General features: G+C 40.5%; 1 protein-coding gene across 1 annotated transcript; it reads left to right on the top strand.

Moving 5' to 3' along the window:
• Positions 1–545: 545 nt before the first annotated feature.
• On the top strand, positions 546–18312 carry ppp1r2 (protein phosphatase 1, regulatory (inhibitor) subunit 2). Its single transcript, XM_062423488.1, has 6 exons — positions 546–889; positions 9421–9528; positions 9985–10068; positions 12992–13092; positions 14933–15106; positions 15713–18312. Exons 1-6 carry the CDS (start codon positions 759–761, stop codon positions 15730–15732), a joined length of 618 nt encoding a protein of 205 aa, XP_062279472.1. The 5' UTR covers positions 546–758; the 3' UTR covers positions 15733–18312.
• The last annotated feature ends 60 nt before the right edge of the window (positions 18313–18372 follow it).

Genomic DNA, 18372 nt, shown 5'->3' with positions numbered 1-18372 from the left:
TGACGACATCTGGTTTTAGAATATGAGAAAATGGGTCATCTTTTGTTTCTGTTTGCCAGTGATTTAAAAAAATATATTATTCTAAATATGAAAAGAGAATAAAACCATTTTAAAATGTCTGCTTGTCCCTTTTTGACCAGGAAAAAGAAAAACAGTCTTTATTTCAATTTAATCTTTTGAATTTTAGAACAAAAATCAAATAACCACTCGTTTTTTGTTTTCCAATAGCCTACTCGTTCCTGAAAAGAAAATCTAATGACCAAAAGATACACGGACCTTACTCCTCCTCCTCCTCCTCCTGCTTATTCATCACAAACTTCGGGCTCCTGTGTGGTCCAGTCATGCATTCATTTCTAAAGTAAAATGACACACCAAAACACTGCTCATGTTGCAGTCTACACATTTTCAAACCACTTTCATAAGACATGGAAATCTCCGAGCACATGAAGGCAGCACTATATTTGTACAACAGATAAAATCGTGTTTCCAAATCTCGCGATGTTCTGAGCATAGCCAACCTGCTGGTTGTGCTGCTGCCCCGCCAGTCGGCGAACAACTGGAGCAGCAATGCTGAACTGTCGGTGCACCAAGGACCCTGCCTAGGTTTCTCCTGAGCTTACAAAAGAGCGACGAGTTATGACAGCGACTGCGTTTGAAACAGATCCCGTCTTTGGATACTGAGCAGAAGAAATAACAGGAGCACAAAATCAATAGAGAAACATTTGAGCCAGCCGTTCTGACAGTCAACGCGTGTGGGAATGGCAGCTCCCCGGCCGATAAAAGGTATCCTGAAAAACAGGAACAGCGGGACAAACGTCAAATCACTGCCCGATGAGGTTCCAGCAGAGAATCCCGAACAATCCCAGGGACTCTCGGAGGATGACCAGCAGTAAGTTTTCTGCTTATCTAGCTGTCTGGGTACTGTTGAACAGGTAACGTTAGCTAGCTCCACACTTGTTAGCCTCTCTGACGTTACTCCCCTGTCAGGCTAACATGAACTGCAACGTAACAGTCATATATTTGGCTGTCAGATGTTTGTAGAGAACTTTCTGGCTCTTTCTTGCGGCTATTATTAGTGGTTAAATCTTAATGTGTGTAACGAATAGCCAACGTTAACAAATAATGTATCCAGCAGGAGCTCTTTGTCCCGTTAGCTTGTTCGCTAGGTGTTGTGTCACCTGTTGTAACAGTTAATGAGATTGTTGAGCAACGTTCACACACCAGCGTTAGTTTTAAACAACGTCTAATCATTAAATTGTTACCATAAACTAGTTTAGTGGCAAATAAAGATTGGTAACCATTGACAACCTCCAGCCCACAGTTAACTACCATAATGGGGCAAAAACGTAACGTCATCGACCGTTACATTAGTACTCTAAACGTTACTACGGTGGTTGCTAGGTTACTTCAACTATTTCAACGGCCCCTGCCAAGTTTTTGAACACCAAAATTAGTCGATTAATCGCCAACTGTTTTGATAATTGTTTTTTAGTTCATTCTAGTTTTAATTAAAAAAAAAAGAAAGAAACCAAGTTATCTGGTTCCAGCTTCTCAAATGTGAATATTTTCTGGTTTATTTAGTCTTCTAACACAGTAAATTGTGTATTTTCTCCTGTTTAATTTTTATTTTTAAATGATCAAATTTAGGGTCTACGGATAGATTGCTTGGATAGGTTGTATTGCTGTACAGATTTTAAAGTCCCCTGAGGCAAATTTTAGATTTAAGATTAAGATCTATAAGATGTATCTTTATTGATCCCCCTTAGGAGAAATTCAAATTGACACAGCAGTACAGTAGGAAAAAAGTAGTAGCGTAAATATTATATACAGTAAACAATCTCATAAATGTGCAATATGCAGAAATTCCTGAGATTATATAGCTTACATGTGTGCAGTGTTCGTACACTGTAGTGTACACTCAAAGCCACTTCATTAGGTACACGTGCAGACTTATGCAATCCAGTACAAAAGCTATAAATTCTGCTTTTACAAAGTGTATTATTTTCAGTTTTCAGTTTTTGTCGACTTTGTTAGAAAGGTGTTAATTCTACTTTATTATTGGGGTCGTACTGTGTGCCGCTGGTGTACTGGACTGCATTATATTGAAGAATGTTCCTTATATTTTGTCACTCGATTAACATACATGAGGGAGGCTATTTAAGTTAGTGAACTGGACTATGGCTCTGTCAAACTTTGATTGCTGTATGTAAACAGTGCAGTATATGGTATGTTGTCTGCTACAAGTTTCATTATGGTGACGTAGACGATGCCATTAATTTCTTGATCAAAGTCATTTCCAGTATATTTATAAGCTACAAATATAATTTTTTCTATCTTTTAAAATGTAGGTTATTTACATAAAATAAATATAATCCGACACTGATAGTTGTGTTACAGGCTGTTATTAGCACTGAAGCAGCAGTCTGGGTTAAAAGAGGCAACAATCTGTGGTTCTCAAGCCCCTTAAATCCTATTTATCTGAACTGTAGTTCACCCATTTCGAAAGGCTGCTTTTTAATATTCATGTTATCATTACAACTGCAGTCAAATCCCCTGCTTCCGGAGTTCACTTCAGGTACACTTGAGGTCCCTTTACTCCAGGCTCCTATTAGATTGTCTGTCGGAGGTAATCTCATATTGTTTGGTGTAATTTCCTCCTGAAGCTGGCCAGCGTGACAGTTTGACTAATTCAACCACCCGCAGTAGAGGACTCCTGACTAAAATGTCAAGTGTGTGCACTGGCAACACAACGTCCCAGATGAAGTCAAGAGCCTCGCAGGGCATTGAAATAGGAGTGTGCCAATAGTCCCAAAGTTAGGGGTGTAACAAGGCTCCATTATGATCTGCAAAATCAGCTGTTCTGTTGTCTTGTAGGCACTCGGTGTCAGACTAGTGTTGGAGCTTGTTGTGAGTTTGAATCTCCTTTGCATTGACTCAGATACTTCACTGTGGCAGCAAGACATAATGCTCCAGTTCGTCCTCCTAGAAAATCTGGACTTGTTAGACGTCCACCAGCGATGACGTTCTAGTATGTTTTATCACAGCCAGATTTAAATGAAGGTGAGCAAATCCCATCAGGGTCTGACCCTTTCAAAGTGCCCTTCAACAAGGATACCTCACTGCCAAGCACATCTGCTAATCAGCTTTAAAGACAGAAACTGGGAACTAGTAGAGCAACACACACACACACACACACACACACACACACATTCAAATACACACAATTAAAAACGAAAGCATGATCAGAAACATATTGCCAACAAACAAGGCTTAAAATATTTCAGTGATAAAGTCCAAAAACAGGCACACAAAGAGGCTTTTGAGACTTTTCATGAGTCGAAATTTGGCTGATTTATTGTCAGAGTGATAAATTAACACCGCCCACCAGCCAAATGCTTCTGAGGATTCAGTCTAGTGCAACAGGTGGTCCAGACAGTATATTGTGGTCCGTCATCTTTCAGTCCAATCAGTGACATAAAATCCCTTTTAAAAATTAGATCTGGTCATTTGAAAATGTACAATCCTGCTTATGATATAATAACATGATGTAACACAGTGAAAGCCATTTAGATTAAGGTGCATATTACTGTGTAGTATAGTAGTAGTTGTATCAATAGTATCAATATAAAAATAATTTAATCATCCAGATGTCCCCTCAGTCATTGTCGGAGGTAACCAGCCACTCTTTGGTTAGTTAAAGATTTATCCAGGAGGACCAAACGTTATCAAAAGTCCTTTCTGAGCTGCAGCGTGAGAAATCAGGCCAAAAGAGGAACGGCACTTATTACTGAATACTGTTCCCAGCAGTGGATCAAGCTTTTTCTGTGTTGATACCAAAATAGCTTCTCTTTGAGTGACGAGGAAGTAAAAGAAAGAGAGATTTCTGGAAGGATCCTGAGTGCAGCCAAGTGCAAAATCCTCAGAGACGACGAGAGGAACCAGTCCTGACTGAGCTGTACCATGCTGCTACTGTCAGCTCCGACTTACACACACACACACACACACACACACACACACACACACACACACTTTACTCCGACATGCTTATCAGTCAAACCACACAACTTCTTATACCTGTAATGCTCCTACACTGACAGTTAATACATTTTATTATTTAATATTTTAATAATTTATTGTATTTATGTTTATTACACTTTTAGCTTCTTCCCATGTTGTTTAATTGTGAATTTAACCAGCTAAATCGTCTTTCTAAAAAATACATTTTTTTAAATAACCCTATAAATAGTGACTTCTGGTGAGTTTGTGGAAAGAAATTGGCGGTGCGCCGCTGTTGAATGTACATAGGGGAGCCACTGACCCTGCATTGATTCAGTCCACCACCTGTGTGCCTGTGAACAATAACGCTTTCCTGCATCACCAAAGATATGAAACTCTGTTGATCCCACTTCGACCTTGGACATGTCGGTCATACAGGAACCCACGTTAAATTTTTTCATTTCCATTAAAGCTCCAGTTCTGTGTTTATTCTGCTTCACAAACACTGACAGAACGAACATCTCAAGACTTCAGATAAACATTCAGAGTCCTCCTAAAATGATCCAAAGTACTGTGAGTCACTTCTGGACCAGGACACGAACTCTTAACTCACTACTGGTGGCAGTCACTCTTTCAGCGCATTAGAAACGATCACTTTTTGTTATCCCTTCAGTCGCCCTCTATTATCAAGCCAGCGGTGATGTATGAGCCGTATGCCCGTCATAGATAATTCATGGACGCTTCATGAAACTCAATCTGTCCTTTACTGTCCTGCAGGCCTCGTCCTGACCGTGTGACGGACGCAGGTGAATCTCAGAAAAAAACACCTTTCAGGCCGGGGGGGGGGGGGGTTTATCTTCTGTTATGTGTTGACACATCTGGACCTGATAAAACTAGATTAACAGTATAACAGAGGTAAATTACTTTTTATATTACTATCTTTTTTATTATCTTCTGTTTTCTTTGGGTTTAATTTTACAAAATCTAATAAACTTTTCTCAACATTTGAAATCATGAAGTGTTGTCGCTGTAGGTTTTGACCTTTTTGGTCAGATTCACCTCACCCGCTACCAATTTACTACTTCACCTACCTTGACCTTAGATGTGGCCAGTCAGTGTGCACTCCACCCTTTCATATTCCTTCGTTTTTTCAGTTCCTCCTCTGATGCATTTTTTCTCTGCCGCCTGGACAGATGACAGCGTCTTAAGAAGCCGTTTTAGTCCTAAATCTTGCTGGCCATCTATCAAACTCGGTGTAATCGTCCTTTGCGGTGACTCAGGAAGGAGCTGAAGAAACATTGATGAGCACTTGTGTGAAGTAACATAAAAAGCAGAAAACCTCAAATAGAGGAGCTTTTTTTTTTCTCCCTAAAATAGTAACACCTAAATGTAGGTTATTTTTTTTATCATGAGCAAAGCAGGCCATCAAAAAATGAAGCCACTGACTGGAAGCCCTCACACAAAACACTTTAATTTGTAGTACAGCTGGCTTCTTTCCTGTTTGGTTTCTATGTAAATCGACATCAAACTCATTTTACACACAGACGACGCTGTGTTGTCAGATGAGAGAGTCAATTAAAACTGAAGTGGTTTGGCTTTTAATGATGTTACTCAACCAAAATGGTCTGTAATGGTTGTTTCTGTCTCATCTCAACACGCCCAGGTTTTTTTTTTCTTTTACAACCTCCTCTGTGATAAAACAGTCGCCTCTGTTACTATGTGAGGCTGTGAAGTTCTTCAAACTCACATTAAGTGTTTTACTTTTAATATAATTTATTTTTAAGATAAGACAGAAAACAAAATTACAAGCGGAATCGACGAGCACTTCTCAAATGGCTGCTGCTTTTGGCTTGTTTCAGTTTCCAGTCGCCCGATGTTGCTGCTGTCAGATGAGGCCCAGCTGCTGTTACTATCGGTGGGTTCAGCCCTCCGTCTGCAGGCCCGGACCTTTCGACTAACCTCTGACGATGCTACCTGATAGCACAGCTCAGCTCTCATGATGACTCACTCTATTTAATGAGTTCTCCCGAAGCGTTATGTCACCAGCTGTTGACCACCCTCGAGTAATAGTCATCAAATAAGAGATACAGCTCTGCATTTAGTGCGTGCGAGTCGTTGATGCTGTCCTCTTTTTTTTCTTCTTTCTTTTAGAGGCAGGTGCATCATCAGCATATTACAGTTTGTGTAACAATTTCTTCTGAATGAGCAAGTGGATTTAAGGGCAGCAGCGGTTTAGTGGAAACGGGACATGTTTGGTTGGCTGCTTCTAGGATGTGTTGTGTAACCACGCGCGCACACACACACACACACACACACACACACACACAAGCACACACTGAAACGGACTTATTACACATAGAATTGACTGCATTTATATGCACAGTATTAATTTTTTTGCCCTTATTCCAAAAAAGACAATATTCCTACAAAGCTGTTTACATGACTGATGAAAATTAATATTCCTGTTTATATGCAGAGGGGTTTCAGACTTTCCTTTTGCTCCAGAGTCATATAATTTCTGCAGGCAGTGAAGTAAACCAGCGACGTGAATCCATGAGTGAGTTGCTGCCTGATATTTAGAAGTGACATCAATACGGCTGATAAACATTTATAGTTGCAGGCTCATCCAGTTCCAGCGTTGTCCCGGGATGTTTACCACACCGCTGACTGTTTTTGGTGCATCACACCGAGTCCTCACTGTCAGTCCGTGGTTGCATTTCAGGATAATAACCAATCCCCTCCGTCCCCGTCGTGGCGAAGGCGCGCTCTGTTTTCCCAGCACACCCTGAACATCTCTCCACTCTCCTCTTGTTCCTCTCCTCTGTCTGCCGTCCTGCTCCAGCGTGTGACATTTTGCCTGCACAGGAGTCCGTTACACAACCAGTCCGTGGTGCACGCCTATCCCAGGCTCGCAAACTGTTGGCAGTTTGTTTGTTTGTATACAAAACAAGGAGCTGATGTAAACAGGCGAGAGGCCGTCTCACAAACTGTGGTTAAAACCCAACTGAGATAGATATTCTGAATGCGCTTTGTACAAAGAACGCTCCTAAAACCTGAATAATATCAGCATATCTCACATGTCTTAATTGGAAAGAGGTCTAATCTGTAATCCAAACGTAATATACTGTTTACGCGATCCGTTTCAAATTTGGAGTATTCATGTAAACGGAGTCAGTGTAACACACTTTCTTCCAGATTTTAACTCAGATGTTTGGGCTCTTTTTTATGATTTCTGCCTGTTGGCTTATTTTTCCTTACTGGTTTGTCAACAGCAGGATTTTAAACGAGTAAAATAATAATGCACTAATAGTTTTAAGATTTAAATTTGCTCACCATTAATACGCATGATTATCCATCACGAGGGATCCATTTTTTCTGTTATCATTCTGTTTTTTTCTGTTTTTGACTCACCTGATGAAAACATAATATATTTAAATATATTTTTCTACCAGTGAAAAAAATTAAATGTTTACTGTGACACATAAACGTTTGTTTGAATTTAGTTGGGATTGAGGTTTTACAGAGGGCCAAATGATGTATGGATATTTTCAGTTTGGTGAAACAAGGAGGAACTTAATCACATTTACCTTTTTTTTAATCCTTTTCTGGTTTTCTCACCGAGTGCAAAAAGACATTATAGACATTAGTTTATAACACATTTCTTAGGGGAAGATCTTCAGTGCAACACTTTAAAGAACACAATATTCTCATCACAGTCAAATCAGTAATGAACTTCAGCATTGTTTATACATCTGACTTTTTATTTATTTATTTGCTTATTTTTCTCTTCAGGTGATCACAAACTTGTTTTTAGTTAAGCTTGAAAACCAAAACAAACTCTTGAGTGTCAGAGCTGTGTGTGTGTGTGTGTGTGTGTGTGTGTGTGTGTGTGTGTGTGTGTGTGTGTGTGTGTGTGTGTGTGTGTGTGTGTGTGTGTGTGTGTGTGTGTGTGTGTGTGTGTGTGTGTGTGTGTGTGTGTGTGTGTGTGTGTGTGTGTTCCCTGCGGGTACTGAAGTGTTGAAGGGCAATGCTACCTTCCTGTATAAAAAAATTGATTTTCTAAAAAAAAAAAAAAAGTTTGGGGAACAGTTTGTCACAAATAATATGAAGAATTGAAAACTTATTCTTTAGATGGCAGCTCATCTTGTGACATTAGGATTCTCTTCAGCAGCCTAATGAGGACACAGCGGATGATTTTGTGTATCTGCAAAGTCTTAACTGGCTCAGTTCTGTTTGTAAGAGGCACAGAGGAGCATGGAGGAGGTGTACAGCAGCAGGTAGTGGATTGAACATCTCTCTCCTCTCCGGCTCCTTGTGCGTCTCCCCTGATACTCTACCTTTTGTTCATGAACAAGGTCAGGACTGAGTCAAGACAGTGTCAGCTAACCCTAACCCAAGACTGAGTCAAGGCAGCGTCAGGGCTCCAAATTAACTTTTTTTCCTCAGTGTCCTGCACACCCGCATTTTGCTCTCAGCTGTCAAAGACTCAACAACCCTGTGTCTCAAACTGAAGCTCTTTATTTTTTTCAATTTAAAAATGCCGCCTCTCCGTAAGACAAGTACACAATCACATAGATTTTAACACTATAGTTATTATATTTGTATTGTCTCCAGGACGACAGGGCATCTTTAATGTCGAGCGCTTTGCAGAGTAAGTTGCAGGAGAGGCTCAGTGAGATCAGAGGTGGTTTTACCCAAACCGGATAATTCCCAGGACCACCTGAAATTACAGCTTCAGGGGTTGGCTCAGTTTGTTGTAGTCCAGAGGATCACAGTAAATTAGTCGCAGTGGAACCATGCGTGTTTATCTGCCAGCAAATGTCTCACCTCACCTCCCTGAACTATAACGGCAGGTGTTGTCTTCATTCAGTCTTTGTTGCTGTTCACTTCCCCCAGAGGATTTGACAGAGCAGCGAGAATAAGTGGATCTAACTTTGTGTTTATTTTGTCTAGTGTAAAAAAGATCTGGTGGATCGTACAGAGATCAGGGGGATCAGGAGCAGGTGTGTCGCAGGAAGGACGGATGAAATAAATATCAGCTCTTGGAAAAAGCAAATTATATCATATGATACCTTATTCACTCACAGCTGATCAGCGCTGCCTCAGACCCTCTCTCATCCCTGGTGGTTTACCTCGACACAAAAGCAAACACCAGGTCACTTCATAAAAGTAGTCAGCAGCCAAATTGGTCCAGATGACATTTTGGGGCTTTTTTGTCTGTGTGATCTCAAAATAATGCTGTCTGAGTGTAAACTGGGGCACGTTCAGTCCTAGATTAAATCTGGTTGCTCTTCTCCCCAGAGGAATCTATGGGAGGGGGTGGTGGGTGGGGGGATGGGGGGGGGGGTGGTAGCTGGTGTGCGGTGGTCTGTCCATTTAGCCCTCATTTACTTCTCACTGCTTTTTTCTTTGACGGTTTTACAGCAAGAAATCTCAGAAATGGGATGAGATGAACATCCTGGCCACTTACCATCCTGCCGACAAAGACTACGGCCTGATGAAGATCGATGAACCCAGCACGCCTTACAACAGGTCAGACGCTTCAGACCAAATCTGCTTCTCTTGATTATTAAGTTAAAATTGTATTCATTTTACAATAAACTGATAATTTTTATCTAATTAATAACATTAATTTACGAGAATAGATTGTAACTCTACAGTATTTACACTTAAAATCATTACGTAGCCAGTTTGGAGCTCTGGGAGTTGAGTTAGTGTGTTTTGGTGTCGCAGTGTCTCAGCGGGTTTGTAATCCAACACATCATGGTGCTGCAGGGAAGGTCACCCTTTATGGCTCTCTTTCCTGTCCTCTTTTTCCTCTCCCCTCTCTCCGCTCTCCTGCCTTCATCCTCTCTGTCAACTCGTCTGTGAGGCAGCGGTTTCTGTTTGTCTGAGCTTCATGCCTCGCCCCATCTTCCCTTCCTCGCTCCAAATTTGGCTGTTTTTTTTTTTTTTTTTTTTACTCATTTAAAATATCTCCCTTTTTAGGATGGTTGGGGACGACGAAGACGAAGGGGCGCTGAGCGACTCGGATGGCCACACCTCACTCGCAGCTGATGACCTGGCATCAAAGTAAGAGTTAAACGTGAATGGAGGGAGACGAGGAGATGCACGGTCAGGTTGACTGTTGCAACGCCTTTCTAAGATTTTTTTCAGGCACAGACACCTTTATTTGACAGTTGACAGACAGGAAATAATGGGAGAGAGAGGGGGGCGGGACATGCAGCAAAGCTCCTCCGGCCGGGTTTCGGACCTGGGTCCGCTGTGTACGTGGCAATCAGCTCTTAACCACTCGACCACTTGGGCGCCAATTTTTAATTTTTAAAAATGTTTTATTACCTGTAGGTACTGGTGCAGCGTAAGCAAAGAAAGATAACCTGGTAAATAAAAACAGGCGCAGTACTGGGAAAAAATGTGTGCTCTAAGGTGTAGCTGAGATTAGCCACACCTGAACACACACTTCATCGTTCTTTCCCACCAGTCTTTGTTCTAGTAGAGAACTGATATGGACTACTAATGGACTACTAATGCAGTCCATTAGAGTCTCAGTGGCTTCAAAGAAAGAGTTTGGGCAACACTTGATTCAACATATCCATCATTTTTAATCTTGTATCCTTTTAGGCCTTTATTTATTTATTATATCTGGAGTATCACAATCCTTTATGTTACATATCTTAATGTCAGTAGTGGACCAAAGAGAAGCAGATAGCTAGTGCTAGAATCCACTCATAATCTCCCAGTTAGTGACTGTGTTAAGCCGAAATTAAAATGTACACATCTGCATGTACTCGAGGGTCCGCGTGACATAGATTTTGTCATCAGATGGTTTACATATCCGTGACCACGAACACAAACGAGAGTCCACTGGGTTTACTAAATGCATCTTGACAAACTTAATCTTTTCTCCACTGAAAGAGAAAATAGAAAAGAGGAACACGGTGAAGTTCAGCTTTGCTGTACAGTCCAAACTTAACTGAGTTTGGTGACGTTATTGTCCTTTGTTCACAAAGCATCATCTGACAGCATTTACATTTTATTTTGGAAAATGTATTTATTTCTTTATTTGCACTCTTCCACATCAGTTGCTGATCAATGAACAATGGATTTAAGGCAGTTTCTCATCAGCTTTGAAGTCCAGGTGAAAAAATAGTTATGCAAAGTCAGGAAGAGCTCTACATCATACTGGCAGTGAGTAATGGAGACGTGCTGCTCAACAACGCAGAAAAACAACTTTTTATTATAAAGTTTGTGTTGAAGTGAAAACCACTGAGCCTCAAAGCTCTGTGACAGACAAAAAATAAATAAAACTGTTTTTATTCTCGTTAACACCAATTTGTCGTATCTAAAGCATCTCAGTATGAACAAATAGAGATAGAGAAAAGATTAAAATTCTTGATTCCCATGCTTTACAATCATTTTTGGAGAGTGCAAACACTCAAAGCCACAACACAGGTAACAAAAGAAGAATACATGTGCTTTGCTGAGATGTTTAACCTCTTTTTAAAAAACAATTTTAGATGCAAAATGCTGTCTTTGTTTGTTTGTTGTCAGTTAGTAAAATTGATTTATTTACCTTTCACAGAGACCAGTAACAAAAAATAAACAAGTTAAGTTAAAACATAAAATACAACATGCATGCCTCGAGAAAAGTTGGGTTTTTAGTTTTTCTCTATGTTACTGTTATGCTAAAGAAATGTGTTGGTTAACAATTAAATATGTTAACTTTTACATTTAATTATTACAGCCACAAAGCACGAGCATGACATTTGTATCATATGTCATTATCGCTAATTGTCTGTATATTATGTGCATGAAACTCAAACATGAAATTTGGATGCAGCAGGGTCACACCTCATGTCTGAGGCTTCATGTAAAAAGGAAAGTATGAACTGAAGCTTGCGGACGTTTTTTTTTCATAATAATTAGTTAATGACAAAACAAAGTATTACCAATATATCACCACAAGCGGAGGCAAATAAGGTCTTAATCGTCTCTGATGGTTCCAACGTAACTTTACAGGTGTTTTGGTGTTAATAAACGTTTGTCTATCAGTCAGCGCTGTCTTCTGGGTGGTAGTGGAGCCTAAGAAGTGTATGTGCTGAGGGCCGTCATGCTTATGTAACGGGATAGGATGAGCAAGATGAAGTGTTTGAGTGCGTGCGCCACAGAGAGGATAGTGATTAGCTGCAGGCCTGCGAGTCAATTAACCGCCTTTGTTTACTCCCACACAGAGTGCTTTCCATTGTTGTACGCTAAAGCCTCCAGATAGTACAAAAGCTGCTCTTTTCCTCCGTCCTCTTATTGTTGTGTCTCTACAACATCCACTCTCACACTCTCCTTTCATCCATCACTTATCCAACTTTGCTTTTCTTAAATCTTCACTCATCTCTAATTCCTTGCATCACTTACACTTACTTCCTTCCTTCCTGTCTCTGTCCTCTCCAGTTTTGGATGTCTGATGCTGTTATTGGTGCATTTTGAAGCAGTAGAGAAATCGACTAAGACTTCTCTCGTGGTGAATCAGTTAGTTGAAGTACAGTAAATGGAATCTACCCCGGGGCAGTTCCAGCGCTTAGCCATAAACCATTATTCATTTTGTCCCGTGCTGTTAAAGCTCTTTGTGAGTGTGAAAGATGGGGATAGTTACTTTGTTATTTTTGTCTCATGCCTGAGCACTTGAACACACTCTACTCACTCTCACTGTGCCTACTCTCTCCTCCCCCTCGCCTAATATCGCTCTCTCCATCTGTGTTCCTCCCATGTCTTTTTCAGAAGTTTCCTTTATCTCTCCCAATTGACTTCAGGAGAGTCTGTTGAATCTATCTCCTGTTCATGTTTTCATTTAAAACGTTCAAATGAAAGTCTGGTGAAAAAAACACAAAAACTAAACATCAAAAAAGGCAGAAAGGAAACTAAAATATTCTTAAGAAGTGGTTAATTGAAACTTCTCATCACCTTTTTTTTGTGTCTCTTTCTTTTTCTCTTTTCATTCAAGGCTGTCGGCGGCAGAGGGCTCAGAGCCTCGCTTCATGAAAGAAGCAGAAGAGGAAGAGAGCAGTGAGGAAGAGGAAGAGGAGCTGACTCCTGAAGAACAAGGTGAACTAAGATATCTTTTTATAAAACTGATCCACATCCATCCCTTCTAGAGCCGGATCCAGTGTTATCATGTATCGGTTTGGAGTGTAATCATGTGTATTTGATGTCGGGCCGGGTGATAAAATGATCTCAAGCGGGAGAACAATAAAAGTTATGCTAACTTTTTTTGCTCAATATGGACTGATCTAACAGCCTCTCACACAGCAGAAATAAACGTTTCTTTTTTTGGCTTTCACATCACAGCTCACACCCATTTCTTAGCACAAAGTGTTTATTGAGCTACTGGTGAAGAAAGTGGATGTCCTCTATGTCTGTGCCCGACGAGGCTACACCAGCAGGACAGGGTAAAGTCTAAAGGGACCCTCACAAAAAAAATCTGCTCCAACTCATGGACACGTCTCTCTAGTAGAGACTTTCTGTCTGCAACTGAGGAACAGTCATCACCCACCATCGTTTTAACGAGGCTACTTTTACTGTGGATTCACAAAGCTAACTGCTAAGCTAGGTTAATCATAAAGCTAAGTAAACAGAGTAGCAACAAAATGCTGGTTACCCACCAACACCAGTGTCGTTTCATAAAGAAAATTTAACAAGATGAAGCATATAGTTGCTGGATTTTAATTTTGCACTTTTTACTGCCTCTAAAAGTTGAGAAATGTCCAAAGGAATTAGATGTGATAGTCGTCACAGCTTTTAGTTTTATTTACATAATTCTAACAAAGGGAAGCTAACTTTAGGCAGATAAAACACGTCTGCAAAGCTAAATGTTTACATTGTTCATCATTCTCTTTATATTAATAAAATATTTTAAAGTTAAACTGCGGAACCTTCCAGTTTCTTCAGGCTTATCAAATCATATATCGTGATCAATATCTATCGATCAATATGGACAAAATGATTGTGATAATATTTGTTGCCATATCGCCCAGCTCTAGTGTGGTCTGTGTTTATCAGTATCCATGGTAACAGCTGTTTTTTTGGTTCATGGTGCATCACACAGTTCACCTGTTTATTTTGATACCAAGTGTCCTCTGCAACTGTGAGGGGGACTCGATGCAAAGTGACACTCTGGAAGTGCTGCTGGACGGATCGTTTCTTTTGACCTTTCACTGACTTCACTCAAGACCCACAAACGCATGCCCACACACACACACACACACACACACAAACACACAAACAGTGTCGTTATGCTTTCAACCTGGCTCTGACCTTGCTCTTCAGTGTTTGCTCTCAGACACACACAGACAGACAATGTGCTTTTCCGTCAGGATTAATTTTGGCTGCAGAGCTTTCAAGCTTGCCTGTTTATTATTTATATTTCGCTGTGCAGGTAAAAGCAGGACGACAGTGGATCAATACGATCCAACTGCAGAGCTGCGGCATCAGCAGATCTAGATATGCCAATTTATGCCACCTACAGGATTGTAGGTGGCACAATACAAATGTGATTAGAAGTTAAACAGTAAATTAACACCATTATGTCATGCTGTGACAGGCTACAAACTAAATAAAAATTCAGGCTTTGAAATTATGAAAATAAATCAACATTCTTGTTAGTGCCACCTGTTGGATTTTTCTTTACCCTCCCAAATTTAGATTTTTGTTGGGTCAACACAAAAATGCTCTGCAAATACTCACACAGTCAAATTACTGAGCCCAAAAAGAGGGAAGAAAGATAGTTAAAATAATTATAATAAACAATTAAATGTAGTATGAGGGTCGTGTCCTGGTCTCCATTTACAAATAATTTAAACCTGTAAATCGTCACCTGTGGCTCTTCTGTATTCATCCACTGTTTTTGATGAATTAAAGTGATGTGAAACTTTTTCTTCCTCTGCAGCCAAAAAGACGCATTTTCAGATGATGAGGAAGATGCACTACAACGAGGGCCTGAACATCAAGCTGGCCCGTCAGCTCATCGCCAGCGAGCTCGAGGAAGACGAAGATGCAGATGAAGAGATGAGGGATGACACGGAGGAGACGGAGGAGATCAGTGTTGATCCGCCACAGGAAGGTAAGGAGAGAGCGACTGTGATCCTGCGCACATCTAGATGCATCATTTGGACAGTTTCCAGTTCAGCAGTTTTTCAGAGTGTGGGGTAAAAGCGCAGTGGTTCGTAACAACGAGAGCCACTAAACCAGAGTCAGATTTTTTAAAACTCAGCCAATAAAGATGATTTAGATTCTTTGTGCACTGATGCACGCCGTCAGTGAGGATGTGATGAAATTAAACTGCAGGCTGCCGTTTGTTCTGAAACGCAGATCAGGAATTGGTTCTAACAGCTGGATTACATGAACACAGCAGCAGATAATTAGGGATTGGGGTTATAGTGTTTAAAAAAACACCTTAAACTGCCCTGATGCTAATCTAGTATATCTACCTACTTATATTTCATAAGGAACATCAAAATGATAAAATGTTATCAGACTGTCTTGAGAATGAAATACTGATGTCAAACTTTTTTTTTTATTCATGACCTTGATCAGTTCACTGTCTATTTGCAGGATCAAAGTACGAAAAACAGTAAAGAAATTATGGAAATATGACACTTCCTTTTTTCTTTTTTTTCCCCCGTCTATCTTTGTAATCTGAAATGTTTGTCTCTCGTTCGTCCTCCAGCTGATTCTCTGGACTCGTAGACGAGGCCTCTCTCCCGCTTACAGTACCTGTGTGTCGGCTCAAGATCCAAACAGACAACGCCGCCGCGCTCTGTGTTTCAACGCCGGGCCAAACAGCAGACACCGCTTCATCACCCATATAACAACCCTGCCAATAACCTCCCAGTCACCTGTCTGTCTCTACTATTCCTTAGAGTGCAATATAACCTTCAAACACACTGGTTTTTAATCTTCCAAACTCAGAACAACACACAAGCGAAGACTGTCGGTCCCTCCTCGTCCCCCTCCTGTTGCCAAGAAACCCCGCTATCCCCTCCGACCCCCTCCGCCCTCCGCCACCTCTTCTGGACTGGCGTCGCACTGAGGAACATGTGATTCTGACCGTGAAAAGAGGATTGTGGCCTGTTTAAAAAAAAAAAAAAAAAACTGCTGAATAACCAGGATTCTTGTGGGGCCGCTCCTCAGTCCTTCTGCAGGCCACAGAGCCAGTACGTCAGCCCTGAAGGAGGCCACGGGAAACCCCACGGCCTCGAAAAAAGGTGAATCTGACAAACGACGACGGTGCTTGTACTGGCTGCAGCTCGGATGGCCTTTGTTTTCGTTTAGCTTTGTGATTCACCACTCTGTTGCAGTTTCTCTTCACCTTCAGTACGTTTTGTGATCAAAGTTGGGAACCTTGACGATCAGTTAGGTTGTTTGTTGTCGATTTTATTCATATCTTAAAGGGTTAAAGTGGTCTGTCAGGTGACGATTGTGCCATCAGAACAGAATTGAGTGATAAATTAGGTGCGATATTACTTTAAAACAGTGTATATAGACAAAAGATAACATGGCTTACGCTACTTTTAAATCGACATCTTACAACCGAAAATATTACTAGTAATTAAAACATGGATGCTGATGTGTTTCATGGTCATGCCATCTTACAGAAATACACAGATAAGTGTTTTATTGCACCAGTACTTCACAGCTACTTTCTGTCTTATAGAGAAAAAGCACAGCACCAAACGTCACTTAAAAATCTGTCAGTTTCATAAACATGCGTACCTAATAGAACTTGAATTAAAGGCCTTTTCCAAACATAGTCCACCGATAAATTTGGCATTTTGGTTTTCCATCAAGAAACACCAGTAACAAATATTCTGTTGCACATCGCAGTAGCCAGTAATCAGTTCTGAAATGATCAATACTATTTTTAAAAAAAAAGGGAGTCACGGCCCCTGTGTTCTTCCTGTACGGAGCAGTACGTAAAACATTTTAGCTCTTTGAGATGGTCGGAGGGGCACTATTAAAGTCTCACAACCTAGGTAAAGCACGTGCTACTGATGAACAGGACACTGAAAACTCTCCAGTCTTAAACAAGTTACAGCTCAAAAACAACGCTTCACTGTGCTCTCACTTACATCACCTCTGAGGAAGGTACAATCACCTAGTTTGAGTTTGATCTCTCACCTGGCTGATACGTCACAATGCTTTTTTATTTAACGTCTGATCTACTTGAGTGTCTCGTGTGGGAATGTCAAAGAAGAAGAAGAGGCAGTTTTAAGAGCTGCGAGGAATGCAGGATGTCGGCAGCGGAGTTTAACCACTAAGGTTTAGGGGGGGGGGGGGGGGGGGGGGGTTCAAGAATTTTTGTAATATTTAGGGTTCCTACAAGTGTCAAATCTTAAAATATTGTTGAAACAGATAAAAGTATTTAAGGGGGAGAAGGGAAAAGAAAAGAAAAGGTCCTAGTGCACACTTTAATTGCACACTTGAAGTTTTCAGAGACTTCAGCTTCACACTGTACGTCATCACATTTAAGGAGAAGATTGCAGGAGAAGTGTGCAGGAACTCCGTCTTGTGTTGTGATTTTCTTTTTCTTTTGTTTGTTTCTGACCCTTTAAAATTCCTCACTGTGATTGGAAGTTTTGAGCTCTGTGTTATGAAAATACAAAAAGATCTCTGACCAACCGTTTGACTTCTGCAGACTTTATTTTCCCCCTTTTGTTGTTTTTTAGTATTTGTTGGTGTTTTCTCTCCATGATGAAGGTAAAAGAAATCGTTTCCACCCACCAACAACAACTCAACAAACACCCAAGCAATGAATTATCACACAATTGTTATAAAAAGAAATAAGTATATGTCTGGAAATACAGGTTTTTGATATCATCGTTGTTTTCTTCTATTTTGGCCGAGGAATTATTAAAGACACACAGCCGCGGAGAAGCTGAATCTTATAAATTGGTTTGAGACTGACGTGATCACCCTTTTAGGTGGTTAATACCTGTCGAATGTGCCTCTTATGTATTTATGTACATGTGTGTAATATGAAGAGGTGATGCTCCATATTACTAATTTTCTTTTTTAAACTTCTCCAGGGTTTTTTTGCCTCATGTTTCCACCATCTTGCTTTTTGTTTGTTTTTTAGTTAGTTTTTTAAAGGATGATAGATAATTATTAAACAGTCCCGACGACTCTGCACTGTGTGTCTGTCTCAACATAACGTGGATCTTTAAAAGTCGTTTTGCATTTCCAGTTTGCATGTTCTTTAATCATAAGATGGTGTGTGTTTGGTTTTGTTTCTGTCTCCCATCATTAAATAAAGTTGCTAGGAACTGTTGTCTGCAGTGGCTTCTGTTCGTACTGAAGCTTCAGACACCTGAAGGGTGAAAGATGCAG

This window comes from Scomber scombrus, chromosome 8 (genome assembly GCF_963691925.1).
Source record: "Scomber scombrus chromosome 8, fScoSco1.1, whole genome shotgun sequence".
Taxonomy (NCBI): Eukaryota; Metazoa; Chordata; class Actinopteri; order Scombriformes; family Scombridae; genus Scomber; species Scomber scombrus.
Note: the sequence above shows the minus strand (reverse complement) of the source record. Positions and strands in the feature narration are given on the sequence as shown.

Bases quoted from the DNA above. Each gene is read 5' to 3' on its own strand.
- ppp1r2 (XM_062423488.1), top strand. From the start codon at position 759: ATGGCAGCTCCCCGGCCGATAAAAGGTATCCTGAAAAACAGGAACAGC. The intron at 890-9,420 runs GTAAGTTTTCTG...ACGGTTTTACAG, and splicing joins CTCTCGGAGGATGACCAGCA to CAAGAAATCTCAGAAATGGG. The intron at 10,069-12,991 runs GTAAGAGTTAAA...TTTTCATTCAAG, and splicing joins GCTGATGACCTGGCATCAAA to GCTGTCGGCGGCAGAGGGCT.